This window comes from Paracoccidioides brasiliensis (assembly GCF_000150735.1).
Source record: "Paracoccidioides brasiliensis Pb18 unplaced genomic scaffold supercont2.3, whole genome shotgun sequence".
Taxonomy (NCBI): Eukaryota; Fungi; Ascomycota; class Eurotiomycetes; order Onygenales; family Ajellomycetaceae; genus Paracoccidioides; species Paracoccidioides brasiliensis.
In genome coordinates, this window is record NW_011371360.1 from 773,130 (window position 1) to 790,517 (window position 17,388).

Here is a 17,388-nt window from a genome sequence, read left to right on the forward strand (position 1 = left end):
GTTGAAGGAGAAATAAAAAGGTTTTATTTTAACAGCCTGGTATCTCCTTAGTTATCAGTTATATTCTGTTGCTACTAAACAAGATGAAATGAAATTGGTGTAGACTGAACTTGATAAACTGACAGCTTAAGCAACCTTTTTAAATTGGCGGCAGTCTTTCGGCCCTGAAAAGCTAGGGGAAAAGAAAAGAATAAAAATACAAAAAAAAAAAAAAAAAAAAATAGAACAAGAAATTAAGGTAGGCAGCGAATGGGTAATAATGAAAGCGAGGCGAAAAATGAATATGGTAGTTTGTGATGCTGAACTTAAACCTATGCGCACAGTCGGAGTCGAACCGACGATCTTCCCGTTACGAGCGGGACGCCGTAACCACTTAGCCATGCGCGCTGCTGTTGAGTTTCGGTTTCCAGAAAACTTTTATATGTGGCAAGTCCTGTCTGAAGCGGAAAATTAAAGTTTCTCACTTGAGCTTGCGCATTTCCGTCTGAAGTCGACTTCATCTTAGCTCAGTGTTTACTCGAAGAACGAGGCTGACATGAGTAGGGCATACCAGGCCAAAGGTAATAAATAGCAGACGAATGTGACACCTGCTAAACCAAGAAGATAACTCTGTATATATATATATGTGTGTGTGTGTGTGTGTGTGTGTTGTTCCCTAAAGGGCCTGTTTTATAGTGGCGTTAGCAGACTCGGAAAGATGCGCAGAGTGAAATTTCTTACAGCTGAAGTATAAACTTGATTGAAATGATAGTTATTGGATTCATTACATTTCAAATTAATTGAACTGATGAGAGGAAACAAGATAGGAATGATTGAGTTATGATTATCATCATAACGATGCCTAGGTTTTACTCGGACATAATGTGGTAAAAATATGCCCCCGCGCGGGATTGAACCGCGGACCTCATGATAACCATACAAGTCATGCGCTCTACCACTGAGCTACAAGGGCCTGCTATTAGTGGCTGTCGATTCCACAATGTGAAACTTAAATACTAACTTTCGTCCAAGAATTGTAATTTTGCTAACTGGTATAATTCCATCAAACCATTTTCCATGTTAATAATGCTCCGTGTTATACTTCATCTGCCCAGTGTCTTATTGATTAGCAGTACTAAATAACTATATAACTATATATATTTGCAGTGCTCATCTCATAATTCTTAGGAAAGGGGGAAATTAGGGGACCTGGCTGGGACGAAAAATGAAATTATGCATACACCTAGGTATTTCTATAGTTACTATCTGTAGACTTAAACCCTCCCTCCCCCTCCCATTATTCACTTCGAATTGGACAGCTAGAAAAGGCTTTTAAGAGTAAAGATGGCTCGACAGTCAAAACAAAGCAATCTGCTGTTCATAAGGTATATAGCAATGAGAATTGTTTTGGTTGATCGATCTAAGGAGGTGAGGTTTACTAGCATGTTTTTCGGGGGAATGTCTTATTTCAGTCTGTTGATGAGCTGAAGGGGTTCGGTTTCTTTCTAATGTTTGACTTCGAAAGACCCGTCTCCACGTTTCAAAGTGACCACAATTCTCTCACCCCCCGTTAAGGAATATATTTGTTACATCAACCTAGTAGCAATCAGGACACAGGATCAGATGGGAAATTACCAAGAATGTTAACCGTAAACAGGAAAGCTCACTCGAACAATTTTACTATCATCTATCAAAGCCACATAATATGGATGGGAGAGCAGGTAGTAATTCAAGACAAGTGCTGCAGACTCGTAAATGAATACATACTCATTCATCATTTGAAGTTTATATAAACCAGACAAAAATGCAAGAAATTAGAACATGAATACACTGCCTAAAAATGCCAATGTAGTAGACAGTATATAGCTATATAACATAAGTAGAAGCACAAATGCATGCCCCTCATATCGTATGATTCAACTCACGGTTTACCTGTATAGACATATACACCTTTAAATTTTCGACTTCGATTTCTTCGTCCCCGCCACGCCTGTCACTTCCTTTCCGGAGAGAAGGAAGTCTGGGTACTTGAATCCGGGGCGGGAGCCGCCCGAGCGCTGCAAGCGCCAAGCACCTCCATCAACTACAATGGTAAAAGAGAGCGAGAAGTCAGTCCAAACATTATTATGAAACAAATCTAAGCTTGAATTTGCACTTACCGACAACAGTCGAGCCGTTGACATAGTTTCCGGCATCAGAGAAAAGGTAGACGGTGGCATCAGATATTTCCTTGACGGTGCCCCATCTTCCAGATGGGATTGACGATCTGCTTTCCATCGCATCCTCAGCACGGGAAAGTCGTTGCATTCCCTGGTTATTTGAAGAAGGCTGTTAGTTGATCAAACCAATTTTGAACACGATTAGCCTCTTTCCGGAGTGCAACGAACCTCTGTGTCTGCAATTGGTCCTGGGGCTATGATGTTGGAATTGACACCGAGGGGCCCGTATTCGATCGCAACGCTATTGGATAGCGCATCGACACCGGCTTTGGCGACGGATACATGTGATTGGAGTGGGACTCCAGCATAATGGAGCGTTGCGCTGACAAAGATGATGCGTCCGCCTGTACCGGTGGGGGAGGCTGTATTAAGAGGAAGTTTAGGAGAACGTCAGGATCCGTAATGGTAGCATAACCGATACGCAAGAAGGAAGATTCACTCTGTGGGCAACTCACGCGTGACTCCATCGCATTTATGTTTTGCGGCAGATTCGATGAGATATGGGACGGTGGCTTTTAGGGTGTTGTATGATCCCAGGACATCGATGTCCATGACGCTCTTGAAAGCGTTTACGGAAATTTGTTCTATCGAGGCAAGGAAATTGCCAGCCGCACCAGCACTGCGTCCGAGAAGACTCATATTAGCATCGATTATTCGCCCTCGAAATCGACGGACTCACGGATATGCCGGTCTTGGGACTGGCCCGTAAAAGTTCGCTTTGGCAGCCCATCTCTGTGGATTGATAGAAATCACAAGGGGCGTACACACATAACAAAGTCGATTGAACCCAATTCCTTCACGCAACGCTCAGCTGCAGCTTTTATGATATTAAAATCTCTAACATCAGTTCCTCCTTGTCCAATAACCTTTGCGCCGGGCCGGGCTGTAGCAATGTCCCTGGCCATTCGCTCAGTTTTCTCGATATTCCGTCCAAGAATGAATGCGTTGGCGCCTAAATAGACCATTGCTCGTACCTGAGCGCTGCAGATGGTACCGGCACCGCCGGTGCAGAAGACGACTTTGTTTTCTAGTGATTGGGGTTCTGGTTAGTCCTAATGGGGCTCCTCTGATATGCGCGCAGAACTGCACGGTTATGAGATAGGATTCGAAGAGAGCACTAGCACAATACCAAAGATCCCATCCTTCCATACTTCACTAATATACGCAGACTTTGGGAGAGGCATTGTACGAGGGGAAGACTGCTTCTTTCTGAATGTGCTGGTATAAATTTCGGCAGGAATCGTGTGTTCGGCAGGACAAAAGCAATTGTGGAGGCTTAAGAACAACTTCAGAGGGTGGGAGGCCTGAAATATTTATCTGAGAATGTAGGGAAACCGAGTTATCTCGATGTAGAATTATGGGAGCTGGCTGTCAATTTATATGGATCCGTTTTAAGTTCTTTTATTTTGATCTCGATGTAATAAAAATGTTCGCAGAATAGGCCTGATTGAAGTGTAGGATAACTTAGAGATAAAACGGAAACATATCTCAAAGTTAAGAGCTCTATATCTTATAATTCAACACTGCTCAGGTATGCCGTGCTTTATAATCTTCTTATGTTCAGTTGGGTGTGTTTGATCTGTATCCTATTAATTGGGGGAACAAAACAACCTCGGCATCTTTTCTGTCATTTAAGTTAACTAGTTAACGTAAGCGATCACCTGCCGAAACAGATCAACCCCCACCGGACCACCGTTCCATTCCAACCGCCTGAATCCACCAAATCATTCAATATGCCCACCAATTCAGAAGATCAAGCTTCCAATCAGGAAGGAAAGCTTCTTTTAGCCATTAGAGCTTATGAGACAAAGCAATTTTCAAGCATCTGCGAGCAGTTGTCAAGGCGTATGATGTTGCTCTCTCAAGCCTATCCTACCGACTACGTGGTTGAACCACACACGCGAATTCTCAACAAGGCAATCGAAAGCTGATCTCAACAATAAAAAAGGAATCTCTAGTTCAATGATTAATATCCATGGATGAGAGAGAGGACTATCCTCCCAAATTACAAGCATACGAGATATGGCCATTCAGCTACTGAAGACATGTATAGAAACTGATTCATCATCTACAATTGAAGAATGCTGAGTTGGAAGATTCATTCGACCTTTACATGTAAGCTGTTTGGCTTCTTTAAAGAAGGCATACGACAAGCAGATTAAAACAGGCATGAGAGTTGGCATCAATCATGTGAGTAAGGATGACTTCTTAGGTCTATATGCTGCAGCTAGAAAGGAGGCATTGAAGGATATAACTATTTCGAATGGATTCAAGGTCACAGGCTTAGTGTCATACAATTCAGAGGAGATTCTTATGCGCCTACATTCTCAACTACATACACCCAGTCCCTCTGGCACATCTCATGAATCTCAGTCTTCCTGGACCACAAAGATCCCTGCAATGTGGCTCAATTAGAACATGAGTCCAACAAGATCAAGCAGTATATTAAGTGCTGTACACAGAGCCCTTCTAGTCCAACCAATCAAGCCCTAAATCAACTGGTTTGAAGGATTAGCTAGGGCTCAAGCTGCTCAACAAGCTGTGGAGGGAGTAATGGAGGATTCAAATCAGTGTACTGAAGAGTGAGCACCAGCACACTGTAGTAAATGTGGTAAAGGACGTAGAGCCCTGCTAGTTACTTAACTACTCTAAGCTGCTTTGAATTGCGCAATATTCACCAGAGGCCAAAACAATGTTATAAAAATAAATACAGATTCATATCCATAAATATGCTTCCATATCACAATGATTCATAGTATTGGGATATATTTTATTCCTTTGACGTTGTTGTCTGGGTTATAAAACTGAAACGCTTCTGATTGGCCAAGCCGACGATGAGTAAGCCGCGTCCAACCAGCAAAATTGACATCATATCTTCAACCTGACAGCAGACGGTCCCTTTAATTCCACATTGTTCTGCTGCCCAGAGTACTCCCAGCTGCAGTTCAAAAGCTTGGTGGACAAAAATTTCCTTGATTGGCGGAATATCCATACCCGCCATTGCGGACTGCTCAGCAATCTCTATCCCCTTGCGTGGCGAACCTGCCGGGTGAATCCGCTGTCGTAGAACACCCCCGGCGCCGACCTCTCCTTCTCTCCACTATCAGGCGATTATTGTGTGCATCAATAGACATCAATCGCCCGTCATGGCTTGTCCCATTACCATTTCAAAGTTCGTGGGGACCATCTCCCTTGGCCTTTTAACAGTGAGTCATCCCTCCCCCCCTGAAGAAGAAGCAAACATACGTTTGGCGAGGAGAGTGCGCGGGAGAAAACATTATCAGGGAAACCCAGGATACGAGACTAACTTTTACGAACTGTGTAACACAGGGCATTTCGTACGCCACTTCTGCTATCACCATTCCATCGCTTCAATCCTTTCCTAACGCTGGGGCGGCCTCCCTAACACTCAAAGAAGTCCAACTTCACACCCGAAAACATGTTCTGAGGCTCAGCCATATCGCTGCCCTTGCCCTCCTTACTGCCTTCACCCTGTCATCTCCTCACAGAAGGCATCCGTACCTGATCTGGACGGCTCTTATGTCGATAATTGGCGGTACAGGCCTGGAATGGTGGCATAATGGCAAAACAATAACATGGGGCTGTCTGTCAGCTGGCTCTCTTGGATTTGGCTCCTGCTCGAGATCTGGTTTTGGCGTTTTCTCCTGGGGTCATGACCGTGCCCGTGCCGGACGCTCCATTTTGGTGAGAGGTGAGGAGGATGACTTCAATGGGAATGGAAGTGAGATTGAAATTGTGGGTGAAGAAGACGCTTCATCCGCTACCGCTGCTACCGCATCCAATACAGCAACCCCACCCACTGACGAGGATTCTGATGTCAATGGCGAGACTGTTCAAAACGAGATGGAGAAGGAGCGCAAGTTCCTGAAACTGAGAACGTGGGTTCTTGGGTTGGGATTCTCTATGGGGGTGGTTGGGATTTGGGGTGACGGTGCATAGTCAGCTCTTACGATGCAATTCCATATTTAATGAAGTGGAGTGGAGGCAAGGCAAGCTGATATAAAGCGGGCTGCATCCTTTCAAACACTATCTGCACCGCCCGTCGAGTAGCGGTCTGCGCCTGTGAAGAGCTTCTGGAGCTTCATGCTATTTCTTGGAAACATATAATACGTGTAGAGATCCGCTATCAACTGTTGTGCGAGCATGCAACCTCCGTATCACCTCTCCCATCTTGTTTTTCCTTTGTTGTGCAAATTTGTTTTACTTATACTAGTGTTCGGACGGGAAAAAAGGGAAGAGGAACTTGAGAAGCTACTCTGTGGGTTATAGGGAAAACGAACAGGAAATTATGGGCGTTTTTCATTTGTGCTTTTCTCAATATGTTAAGTATCTTCCATGAATTGCTACATTTATTACATCTTCTCCTCATCATTTTGCTTTATAAAACTACAGTAGATGGTACATCGCCCGTTCTATTCGCTACTGAAGTTCCGTCACGAAAACTGGTCAAGTTGGAGATTCATCAAACATTATTCAATAGATAATTAGCAATGTTATTCTAGTTACGACTCTAAACAATCTTCAATTCAAGATGAGTATAAGGTACTGCAAAAGCAACCTAGAAGCTGGAGATGGACAAACTTCCATCGATCGAACAATTGGCTTTAACCTAGCTGCCAGTGCATCTAAGATGAGAAAACTAACTGGCAGCTCTTTGTTAAGTAACCAGTAGTTGATTATGAAATCAACCACTGGTCGGACCCTCGCATATGAGGGTCTGCCACCTCAATATGAACTGCTATTTCAATATGAAATTATTTTTTATCCAGGATATTATATTAATTTATCAACAAATGTAGCAAGATTCATTAAATACAACTTGATTATGCAGTAGACAATTTATTTATGACTCTTCCTAGTAAATTTGGAGACTCTAATATTAATATCCTTGTCTCTATAATATTATTTAAGTTTTACTATAACTTTCTTTCATTTTAGGTGCAGCTTTTCTAATGTCTTCTGATTATCAAACTTTTGATGAATGACTGTCATCTTGCATATATTAGATGTGAATATGACCTCTCTCTTATGTACTACTCTTTGAGATGCTCATCAGCAGTGTTTGTAAGCTGCAGTAATTATGACAGTTTTTAAAAGCTTATTCTATAAAAGAGTCACTATATTGATTATTGTAATACTGCTCTTAGAGAACTTCTTTAGCCCAGTTTGAATATATTCAATGTCTTCAACATCCTCCATAGTCTCCGATTTGCAATTTTATTAGTTGAATTGACATATAGTTGAAGAAGTATACCAGATCAAAAAGTCTATGAAAATGAATATAAAAGTACTTATAGAAGCTATCTTAAACTTATATAATTTATTAAAAATAATAAATTAATTAAATAGAATTAAACCTGTTGCTTCTCATCCTCTCTTGATCATATGAACCTTGAATATCACCTTTTATATAAAGATGATAATATAAAGAAATTCAACTTTTGTAAACTTCTTATAACCATATCTTGTTGCTTCTTCAACTATCAATGAATAATAATGCTTAAATATCTAAAAAACTTATATATTCAGAGACTATAATAGATGACTTATATATGAAATAATATATAAGGAAATAATATTATTTTTATTATAATAATTTATAAACTCATATATACAGTAAGAGTCAAAGTCATTTAATAGAAGCAGATGATGAGATTCTTTGATATAATTTTTTATAGAGTGATAGGAGTATTAAATTCACTGAAAAAAATTTGATCATTATTATAGCTAGTATCTTATATACTTATCGTAGCATTCTTCTCAATCTCGTCAGTCTAGTACTTCTGTAACTACTTTGCAATGAGAATGTATAAAGAAAAGATGATGAAGTTATCTGTTAAGATTACTTCAATGATTGTAAGAATTTCTCTATTATTTGAGCTTTTAACATATATCTATCTTTGAAGATCTTGTATCACTATTCACTGATCTCATTTGATTTCTATTCTGAACTTTGTTTTATTAAAGTTGTAAATATTGTTAAGTTAAATTTCAAACTTATTTACTGTTTTCTTAAAATGATTAAATCAATCAAGTATGAATAATAGCTTATGAGCTTAGTTCCTTGCCATGTCAATAATCCTCTATCATTGTATATTGTATTTAAAATAATATTTGATGAATCTTTTAACTCAATGTTCTTCAGTCTCAAATAAAAGATTAATAAGATCTTTATAACTCTCTATAAAAATGAATTAAGCAGCATCAAATATCATTAATCAATTAAGAGATAGGTCTATTTTATCTAGTATTTCTATATACTGATAGAGTGATTTTTCCTAGCCAGAAGATAATAATTGGTTAGCAGATGTTCTTTTGATATGAAGGAGGTGACCATGGAATTGATTGATCAAATATAAGTAAGAAATATTGAATTCTCTCACCAATGTCCTAATATTAAGATTTTCAACATTAGCTATGGATTTTAGAGCTTCCGTGATCTTATTCTCTATTAAAATATATAAAGAAGTCATTGCGTTGACTGGTTATTGAATTTTGAAAATGGAATAGAATATCTTCAAAAAAAATTCACGTTGAAATGGCGGTTCATGTTGAGGTGGCAGACCCTTATATGCAAGGGTCTGACCAGTGGTTGATTTCATAATCAACCAGGGCCCGGTTACTGCAAGGATAGCAGGGTCGTATTCTTTTAAATCATGTGTGTTCTATCACTCTTTTGAACATGCTTCAATCTGAAAAGGTAGGACGAACGGAAGGATAGTTACGGTATATAACTATATATATAAATAAATATACCTCACACACCTAGAATATCACCCTCATCCCCAAATCACAGCTTCGCAAGCAACCCCTGCTCAATTTCTTTCTTCGCAATCTCTCTCAACTGTCTCTTCAAAATCTTGCCACTAGGATTTTTCGGAATGGACTCCACAAATTTCACCCCACCAGATAAATATTTATACTTAGCCAACTTCGCCCCCGCAAATTCCTGCAGCTCCCTCCCCGTCAATTTTTGACTAGCGGGGACAGGCTGACGCACTACATAAGCGCGTGGGTGCTCGATCTTCTCCTCCCCCTGCTCCTTAAACGTCACACCAATGACAGCGGCATCCATAATAAGTGGATGTGAGAGCAACACGGCTTCGATTTCCGGCGGAGCAACCTGGAACCCGCGGACTTTGATCAGTTCCTTCTTGCGGTCAACGATGTACCATTTCTTCGTTTTCTCTTCGCAATAGCCAATGTCTCCCGTCTTGAACCAGTCGCCATCGAAGGATTCGGCATTTGCGACTGGATTTTCGAAATAGCCAGTAATGACTGTTGGTCCACGAACGCAAATTTCGCCGCGCACACCGTAGGCAGATATGTTTTTGCCGTCATTGTCGATTAATCTGAGGCGTGGTATTAGCTAGGAAAAAGGAGGGAAGGGAACTTTGGGAGGGTGTGGATATTCGGAGGCTCACTTTATCTCAAGAGATGGGATTTGCCGTCCTACGGATCCAGTATCGTCATGTTCCGGGTAGTAGAACATGGTAGCAATACACGTCGTCTCAGTCATACCCCAGACTTGTGTATAAGGTGCGCCAGGACCCAACATGGACCGAAACGCACTCTGGACATCTTTGTCCAGCGGGGCAGCACCACAAGCACCACACTTTGCCTTTTTCAAGTAACCCTTCTTGGCAAAGGGCGACTTAACGATACCAACAGCCATAGGGGGAACTGTTGAAACATCGGTGATGCTGTATTTATCGATTACTTCCAGGAATGGCAAAAGTTCGAAGCGGCGTATGATGTACAGCGTAATGCCGGCCTTTAGGGCGCTGACGTGCGTTGCTGGCACGGCTGCGGCATGGAAGCACGGAATGGCCACGACACGCGAAATCTATACGGAAGTTAAATACATATTGTATTTGTGGATTCATTTACGATGTTGTTCCATATCGAGACTCTTGTGCTTCGTTGGTGAGAAATAGGTAGGCACACATACCTGATGGGGGGGAGGTTTTGTTTCATGCACAAAAATATGTTGCCCGATTAAATTCAGATGGCTAATGACTGCCGCCTTCGGTAGACCGGTTGTACCGCTGCTGAAAAGCCGGGCTGCTGCTGCGGTCTTGCAGATTTCGGGATCGTCAAAACGGATCCAATCCTCTTCGCCATGCTTAAAAAGCTCTGTCCAGGATTTATGTCCAGCAGGCACGGGTTGGCCTTGTGTATTGAATATCCAGATGTTCGAGGTTGGGATATTGTTGCTCCTTGCAGCCGCAACGAGGTTGTCCAGGACTTCTGGCTCTGAGATCAAGAAGGTCACTTTTGCGGTCTTGATGGTATGTGAGAGCTCGAATTGGGTGTATCCAGGATTAGTGCCCGCGAAAACCCCACCCGCACCGATGACGGCCAGAAAAATCATAGAGTAATGGATCTAGAGTGACAGTTGGCAATAATTTAGATACATGGTTTCACTTTCTTCTTCATTGCTGCTTTTCTCCGTAATTGGATGAGAGCGCAATTTCAAGACGATGGAAGGATGATCACGCACATCATTGAAAGAATGAATGCTCAAACAGTCGCCTTTTTTGAACCCGGCGGCTCTCAGCCCGGCAATGAGCTGGCGGATAATCTTTCTAGCTTGGTTGCATGATATCGATTTTGAGGGGTCTTTAGCATCTATATAAATCTGTAATGAATAACGATCTGAGTTAACTATTCAGCTCTGTATTGTTAAGGAGGCCATGGAAAGGGTCTCGATCATCGACGGTGCAGGTAAAGCCAATTTAAATTAAAGCAGCGGTCAATGGTAAAAGGGTCGTTCAGCTCACCGGTCTATCTTGATCGTAGGGAGGCGAATCAAAAATCCAAGAAAGGAGATCTTTGGTCGGCAACGCTGTGTATTGTTCCGGCTTGAAATACTCCATCTCTGAGAAATTGTGAGAAAAAGGGTATCGCTATATTTTTCTAAAAGATATCACTGAGATGGATGAGGGCAAAGAGAATATTCCCAATTCAGAACTGGGAACGCTGGCCAAGCAAACCACAGAATTTGAACAGACAATGCAATCAAAAGTCTAAATGGGACCGTGGAGGTCAACAGGAGAAATCCAAGCTGCCTCTGTTCCAAATAGCGAAAGACAGATAACAAGGCGAAGCATGTTGGCCCTCAACATATATAATATACGGGGGCAGCTCTTCCAAAGCGGGGGTGCAAGCTGCGGCAATACATTTAGTATTAAGTTTCATTATGCCACAAATTGGCATTACCTGTGCAGTTAGCTTCTGAAAGGGCTTCTCGCCCAACAATGGCTGGGTCATTCAGAATTATCATTAGTGACTGGCAGACCAGATCCGGGATCTCGTAAAACTGGGCCCGACGAAGTCGACCACATGCATTATCACAGACCAAGCAACCTCATAGATCCATTGATTGTCAGCCCAATAGCAGCAGAGCTAGAAAGGGACGCAAAGATATACGAACCATTGCCATTTGCGCCGAATTTCGATGAAGCGGAAACTCAAATGGAAGCCCGAGGGAAAGTTGACCAAAGGACCTTGGTTCGAGATTTTGTTATCCGAGGAGGTTGAACGGGTCTTAGCTAGTTCGTTGATGTGTGGGGGCGTAGTTAGTTAAGCTACGGGATTTTCCACTTCAGCCATTGGATCCATTGGACATGGCCGAGTCACAGAGCAGAGTTGGTGGGCCCTGTTTCCCCGCAGGAAAACCTAGTCCCGACTGATTGATTAAGGTGCTTATGCACAACAAAGCCGAGCCGGCCAGGTCAAGGAGTTGACAGGAACATTACTGTACCTTGCCTTGCAGGATGAGGTTGCCTCTCGAATTGTTGAGGATTCATCAATCTCCCAACTTCAAAGTCAACGCGGAGGGGTAGTTAACTATCTAACTAACTAGTGTTTGCACTGATAACTAGTTGCGCTCTCATGATGAGTAGTTAACTAGTCATTTGAAGGACAGGAAAAAGACAAACTGAAATGACGTTGCCGTCTATACAACGGACATGGCCACATATCTGACTTAATTTCCACAACTCCTCAGGGTAGACAACTGACAAGGGGGATGGATCTCAATGAAGTTTCCAAAATTGAGAGTGGTGGCGCCCAAGACACATCAACAGCACAATTCTGAGTCGGTTCTCCATGCATCCATCCATCGAGTCGAGGGTTGATTGCTGCCAGCTTGGGCCAGCAAACTTATCTCTCATTGACCAAGGACTGCACCCTGGAGTCCTTGCAAATGAGCGATCCTCTACCAATTGCTCGATAATGGTTGCTATATGCCTACCAGACAACAGAATCCAACAATTACCATTATCCATTTCCAGGGCAAATCAGCTGAACATCGCACTTTGAAACAGAATCATTACTTAGTAATTTTTTTTTATTATTAATGATTGATGTCAACTATAGTCACCTGGTTAACTGTGGTTATACATTCCCAGATGAAATGGCTCTCCTGCTTTTTGAGTTCTCCATCAAATACCGCACGTATGAGATCAGGGGACAACCATACGTTGGACTGCATGTGACGGTCACTTCATAATTTTCAAGCGAATAAGGAGAGCGATATCAATTACCTTTTGCGCTTGACGTATACTCCTTGGCGGCCTGAGGCTGTCTCTCAAAAACTCTCAACGTCGGAATGCTGATAGTGTGATGACCTGGTGGCTTTGAGCAACGGTACGTTCCACGCCCTGTTAAACTAAATTTACCCACTTTGGGTTGGCTATATATATGTGAAATTTTTTTGATGGAGTAATTATACCCCCGAATTACCCCTGACATTTGAAAGGGCCGTCCCAAGGCTTGTGTTAAGACTAGGTAGAAGCAGTATGTGTCTTGGGGAAGAAGAAAAGCGAGAGTCTTTGTTGGGTCCCAAAGTACAATAAACTGAGGGGGAAAAAATGATTTTAATATCTCATTTGCACCCGTCTACCAACCCTAATATAAAAGCTACACAAATTCATGCCAAGGTTACATACAGGATCCATCTTACAGATACAGCCCCTCCGGCTCACCCTCGCTCTTCGTCTTCATGACACGCTCCCTCGCAGCGCGGAAATCAGCCATCTGCACACGCATTCGCCGCTCGCGCAACGCCATCAGCCCCGCCTCGGAGCAGATAGCTTTGATATCTGCACCGGACAGGTCGTCCTTTTGATTGATGAACTCGTCCAGATCGACATCGTCGCCCAGGGACATTTTGGAGGTGTGCAGGGTGAAGATTTTTTTCTTGGTATTCTCTGTGTGGAGAGTCGGGGGTTAGCAAATGGAGGAATAATATATATGGCAGCTGGGGAGGAGCTTGGTAAGAGGGGTTGGGGGTTAGGGAAAGCAAGAGGAAAGGAAAGAAGACTCACGATCCGGATTCTCAAAGAGAATCTTCCGATCAATACGACCGGGCCGGATCAGCGCTGGGTCCAGTGTCTCAATTTTATTCGTGGCCATGATGACTTTTACGTCACCGCGGTCATCGAAACCATCGAGCTGGTTGAGGAGTTCCAACATAGTCCGCTGGACCTCACGTTCACCACCCGACGTAGACTCGTACCGCTTCGTCCCAATGGCGTCGATTTCATCAATGAAAACGATGGATGGGGCATGTTCCGCGGCAACCTGGAAGATCTGCCGGACTAAGCGGGGTCCATCTCCTAAGTACTTCTGGATTAATTCGCTGCCGACGATTCGTAGGAAAGTAGCACTTGTTTGATTGGCGACGGCTTTGGCTAGGAGCGTTTTACCCGTCCCAGGCCCACCGTAGAGAATGACGCCCTTGGGCGGTTTGATACCCATTTCCTCATAGAGTTCTGGATGGAGAAGGGGTAGTTCGACAGCCTCCCGGACTTCCTGGATCTGCGACTCGAGTCCGCCTATATCTGCATATGATTCTGTAGGCGCTTTGTCGAGTTTCATGACTGAGACGAGAGGGTCTGCATCATCCGTTAACACGCCCACGACTGAGACGGATTTGTGGTGAAGGAGGATGCTCGCGCCAGGTTCCAACAGATCCTTATCAACAAAGGACATGATGGATACGTAATATTCAGGACCCGTCGCGCTGGAGACGATGGCATGGTCATCATCGATCATCTCTTCGAGATTGCCAACGCCCATGGGGCTACCTCGCATATCATCCACGCGGCTGCGTTCATCAGCATTTCGATCCAAGGATTCAAGATCACCGCTGGTGGCGTGAGACGCAGAGGCCTGAGCTTTCGTCTTGCGAATGCGCTCTTGGTTCTCAACATATTCCTCCTCGAGCAGCAGGTGGTCGTGGATGCGTTGCATGCGGAGATATTTCAGTTTGCATCTTGAGGTTGGGTAGACGGCTGGGAGCTTTGCGGAGGCGTTGGGACCAGCTTGCTTGCGCTTCTTCCGGCCAATTCTGGTTGTGGGCTGTGGGGGTGGCTCGTACTTTTGCTTTTCCTTCTGCTCCGGGATTAGCTTTAGTTCAAGGTAATGGTGACCGACCGGGTATGAATGGACTTGTAGTGAGGGAGGGGTGTTTACCTTTTTGTCCTTGTCATCTTTGCTGTCGGCAGAACCACCACCTAGATTTGACTGTTGATTTCCCTATAAATTTCAGAGGTCAGTACAAAAGCAAACCCGCGGAGACATAGACATAATATTAGGAGCTAGTCAACATACCATGGTGGCAAGATTATGGAAAGATGTGGGCGAGTTTCTGCTTCCAAGGGTGGTGATTGATGGAGAAAGGAGAGAACTGATAATCAGTAGAGGGACAAGCTGTTTCTTGAACGGTCCCAAAAGCTGCAGACCTGGATAAGCAGCAAGAAAAAGAAATAGGAGCAGAATTAAGGGGAACGAGGGAGATCTGTTGGGAGTGTGGAAGAGCTGTATATGCAGCGTCGTTGATGTTGATGCTCACTCAGCCTTTTAGTTAACTAACGCACTGGGGCAGCTGTTCGAGCCAAAGTTGATTAGTCAGACAAGAGCAGCGCCAAGATCGTCGAGAAGTATACACCTATATAATTAAGAGAACTTCAATTAGCACTAGAAAGTATTAACACTGGGCAAATCTTGAGAATGAATCTCTGAAGAGATTTACCCTGTGAGCACTTGCTCTCATGAGTTTCATATATAAAGATTTAACAACCATGCCTATTGGGTTAAACGTGAAATAATAACCATCAGACAATCCACGTGATATTGAATTGCGAATCCCTGAGCTCCCTAACTTCCCAAGAAGGGGGGAATTACAGCTGGATATACGTATACCTAAGGGCCAGTTACAGCGTTTATCACAATTGATAAAGCGTTCAAAGTTGAGAAATTGATAGGCACTACTGTGGAAGCGATAAGTTACAAGGATAAAGCCAATGTGGCTTTCTGCCCGAGGTCCACTTTCACACATATCAAATGGAAATGATCGGACAAAGGGCGAACTCGAAAACTCGCCAACCACCACTCTATCCCCTGCAAAAAAGGGCAAACTCCGCATAAACCATATAGGCAGCAGAGCTCCAGCGTTCCAGCGTTCCAGCATATATACCCATAAGTCTATTGGATGATCCCCGCTACTCTTTTCAAAGGCCCTGTCAAATGTCACAACTTATGCCACCTCGAGCTCTGCCTTGAAGGAGCTGCTGTGCCGCAATATTTGGGTAGCTGCTTGTTGAATGATCACAGCGACTCTTTCATCAAAAACCCTGTCAATGTTGCAACTTAGGCTGCTTCAAGCTCTGCCTTGCCAGAGCGGTGCAGGAATATTCGGGCATCTGCCTGTTTGTGAGATGATTATAAAAAAGGGCAGCGAAACATCCCACTTTGGAATGTCTTTTCCAAGTCCCGTTTTAGCTGTGTCAATTTCGATCCAATCGCAAAAAGGTCCTCTTAGCATTATCAGCAGCATCCTTTAACAGCTTATTCTACCACTTCGATTTTTAATGTCAAGTCGCCCACGATGTGTGTTGCGGTAAGGATACATACCGGCAGGCACACGCAGGAATTTTGGACCGCCAGGCCCTGTGGTCAAAGCTATCCCGAGCCTTGGCGGTAGGTTCATTTGGGGAGCTCCCATATCCGAAGCCCATGTGGCAACTGTAGATAAGCCTCGGACGCGTAGCCTCTGTGAATATACCCGCGTTGAGACAATACGATTGTTAGTTCATAATGTCGATTTTTCTGTAGTTTGACAGTTGGCGAATCTCCCGTAACCAACGCTGTTTCATCGCGCGGTCCAAACATCGCCAACATCGCCAACATCGGAGCTATCGACGACCGTTACTGATTTTTCAGGAAGAGCCGGGGGGAGGATGGAAAAGTAAAACCTTGGAAGGAGATTTTAGTATTCTAGTCATTCTCTTAACTTATGATCGTAGAAGCTCTTTGACACTCATTAATACATTCATTTTGGCTGCAAAGGCATTTAATACTTGGTGAAACAACTTCCCTCACCTTTATTCAGACCTTAACCATCAGCTAGCTCTTGTAACTAATCTTCGGACAAAATGCCCTCGTAAACACATCCTAGTAGATGTTGTGAGAAGAATGAAAATGGATATTATATGGCTGATTAAGATTTCCACTGACGGCGGGGTGGAGTAACATCATGAGCAATGTGTTTCATATCTGTGTTAATGGAATCAGGATGTGTTAGCATCTGCGAATTGGAGCTGACCTCTCCTAAGCATGCTTTTCGAATGATCGTATCAATGCCTTGATGACCGGTCCCTATTTCTGGCAGGGCCAAATTGCCATTTCTGTCGACAAATATCAGCAAGAAGCCCAAGGGCGCGTCACGCACGCTCCAGCGTCGATCGTCACCAGAGGTATCACTCGAAGGGACTTCTTCGACTTGACAGGTCTTGAAAACAACATCGTCACCAACTTCGTATACTAAACCAGCCGCTCCGAATCCCACCAATGCTAAATCAGGCTGAGGTTGAACCAACGGCATACAAATGATGGTGGGGAGAACTATCTAGAGGAGTATCCTCAACATCAACAGGTTTTCCGCCCTTGAATAGAACGGTCTCTAATAAAGAGGGAATATACACCAAAAAGGTGGTTAAACAAGGGATAGACAAAGTTACATAATCCAACCCATGTGACCTAGGGATGGAAACTGATGTATATAAAAACATATGAAAATGTAACGAAACAAAAGTTTGGGAAGGTCAGTTTGAGTTAAAGTTAACTTCAAGCTGGACTGTCCCATGACTTTCCGCGAAAT

The 17,388-nt window shown here is 43.4% G+C and overlaps 7 protein-coding genes and 2 non-coding genes across 9 annotated transcripts; 3 read left to right on the plus strand and 6 right to left on the minus strand.

The window, feature by feature from the left end:
* Positions 1 to 314: 314 nt before the first annotated feature.
* PADG_11458 lies at positions 315 to 387 on the minus strand. Its single transcript has one exon. It is a non-coding gene; the product is annotated as a tRNA-Thr (tRNA).
* A 488-nt stretch (positions 388 to 875) lies between these two features.
* Positions 876 to 952, minus strand: PADG_11459. Its single transcript has one exon. It is a non-coding gene; the product is annotated as a tRNA-Thr (tRNA).
* A 979-nt stretch (positions 953 to 1,931) lies between these two features.
* On the minus strand, positions 1,932 to 3,382 carry PADG_02632 (uncharacterized protein; the record flags this gene model as incomplete). The annotated part of the gene is made up of 6 exons (XM_010760241.1): positions 1,932 to 2,062; positions 2,139 to 2,289; positions 2,367 to 2,560; positions 2,654 to 2,817; positions 2,967 to 3,225; positions 3,328 to 3,382. The coding sequence occupies 6 exons, from the start codon at positions 3,380 to 3,382 to the stop codon at positions 1,932 to 1,934; spliced, it is 954 nt and encodes a 317-aa protein (XP_010758543.1).
* Positions 3,383 to 3,931: 549 nt separating this feature from the next.
* On the plus strand, positions 3,932 to 4,129 carry PADG_02633 (uncharacterized protein; the record flags this gene model as incomplete). Its single annotated transcript, XM_010759762.1, has 1 exon — positions 3,932 to 4,129. The coding sequence occupies one exon, from the start codon at positions 3,932 to 3,934 to the stop codon at positions 4,127 to 4,129; it is 198 nt and encodes a 65-aa protein (XP_010758064.1).
* A 1,215-nt stretch (positions 4,130 to 5,344) lies between these two features.
* Positions 5,345 to 6,158, plus strand: PADG_02634 (uncharacterized protein; the record flags this gene model as incomplete). The annotated part of the gene is made up of 2 exons (XM_010760242.1): positions 5,345 to 5,404; positions 5,529 to 6,158. The coding sequence occupies 2 exons, from the start codon at positions 5,345 to 5,347 to the stop codon at positions 6,156 to 6,158; spliced, it is 690 nt and encodes a 229-aa protein (XP_010758544.1).
* Positions 6,159 to 9,009: 2,851 nt separating this feature from the next.
* Positions 9,010 to 10,593, minus strand: PADG_02635 (uncharacterized protein; the record flags this gene model as incomplete). Its single annotated transcript, XM_010759763.1, has 3 exons — positions 9,010 to 9,571; positions 9,644 to 10,065; positions 10,171 to 10,593. 3 exons carry the CDS (start codon positions 10,591 to 10,593, stop codon positions 9,010 to 9,012), a joined length of 1,407 nt encoding a protein of 468 aa, XP_010758065.1.
* Positions 10,594 to 11,252: 659 nt separating this feature from the next.
* PADG_11460 (uncharacterized protein) lies at positions 11,253 to 11,762 on the plus strand (the record flags this gene model as incomplete). Its single annotated transcript, XM_010760626.1, has 2 exons — positions 11,253 to 11,406; positions 11,464 to 11,762. 2 exons carry the CDS (start codon positions 11,253 to 11,255, stop codon positions 11,760 to 11,762), a joined length of 453 nt encoding a protein of 150 aa, XP_010758928.1.
* Positions 11,763 to 13,184: 1,422 nt separating this feature from the next.
* Positions 13,185 to 14,843, minus strand: PADG_02636 (proteasome regulatory particle base subunit RPT2; the record flags this gene model as incomplete). The annotated part of the gene is made up of 4 exons (XM_010759764.1): positions 13,185 to 13,435; positions 13,553 to 14,621; positions 14,703 to 14,765; positions 14,841 to 14,843. 4 exons carry the CDS (start codon positions 14,841 to 14,843, stop codon positions 13,185 to 13,187), a joined length of 1,386 nt encoding a protein of 461 aa, XP_010758066.1.
* Positions 14,844 to 16,728: 1,885 nt separating this feature from the next.
* PADG_11461 (uncharacterized protein) lies at positions 16,729 to 17,112 on the minus strand (the record flags this gene model as incomplete). Its single annotated transcript, XM_010760627.1, has 1 exon — positions 16,729 to 17,112. The coding sequence occupies one exon, from the start codon at positions 17,110 to 17,112 to the stop codon at positions 16,729 to 16,731; it is 384 nt and encodes a 127-aa protein (XP_010758929.1).
* Between the last annotated feature and the right edge of the window lie 276 nt (positions 17,113 to 17,388).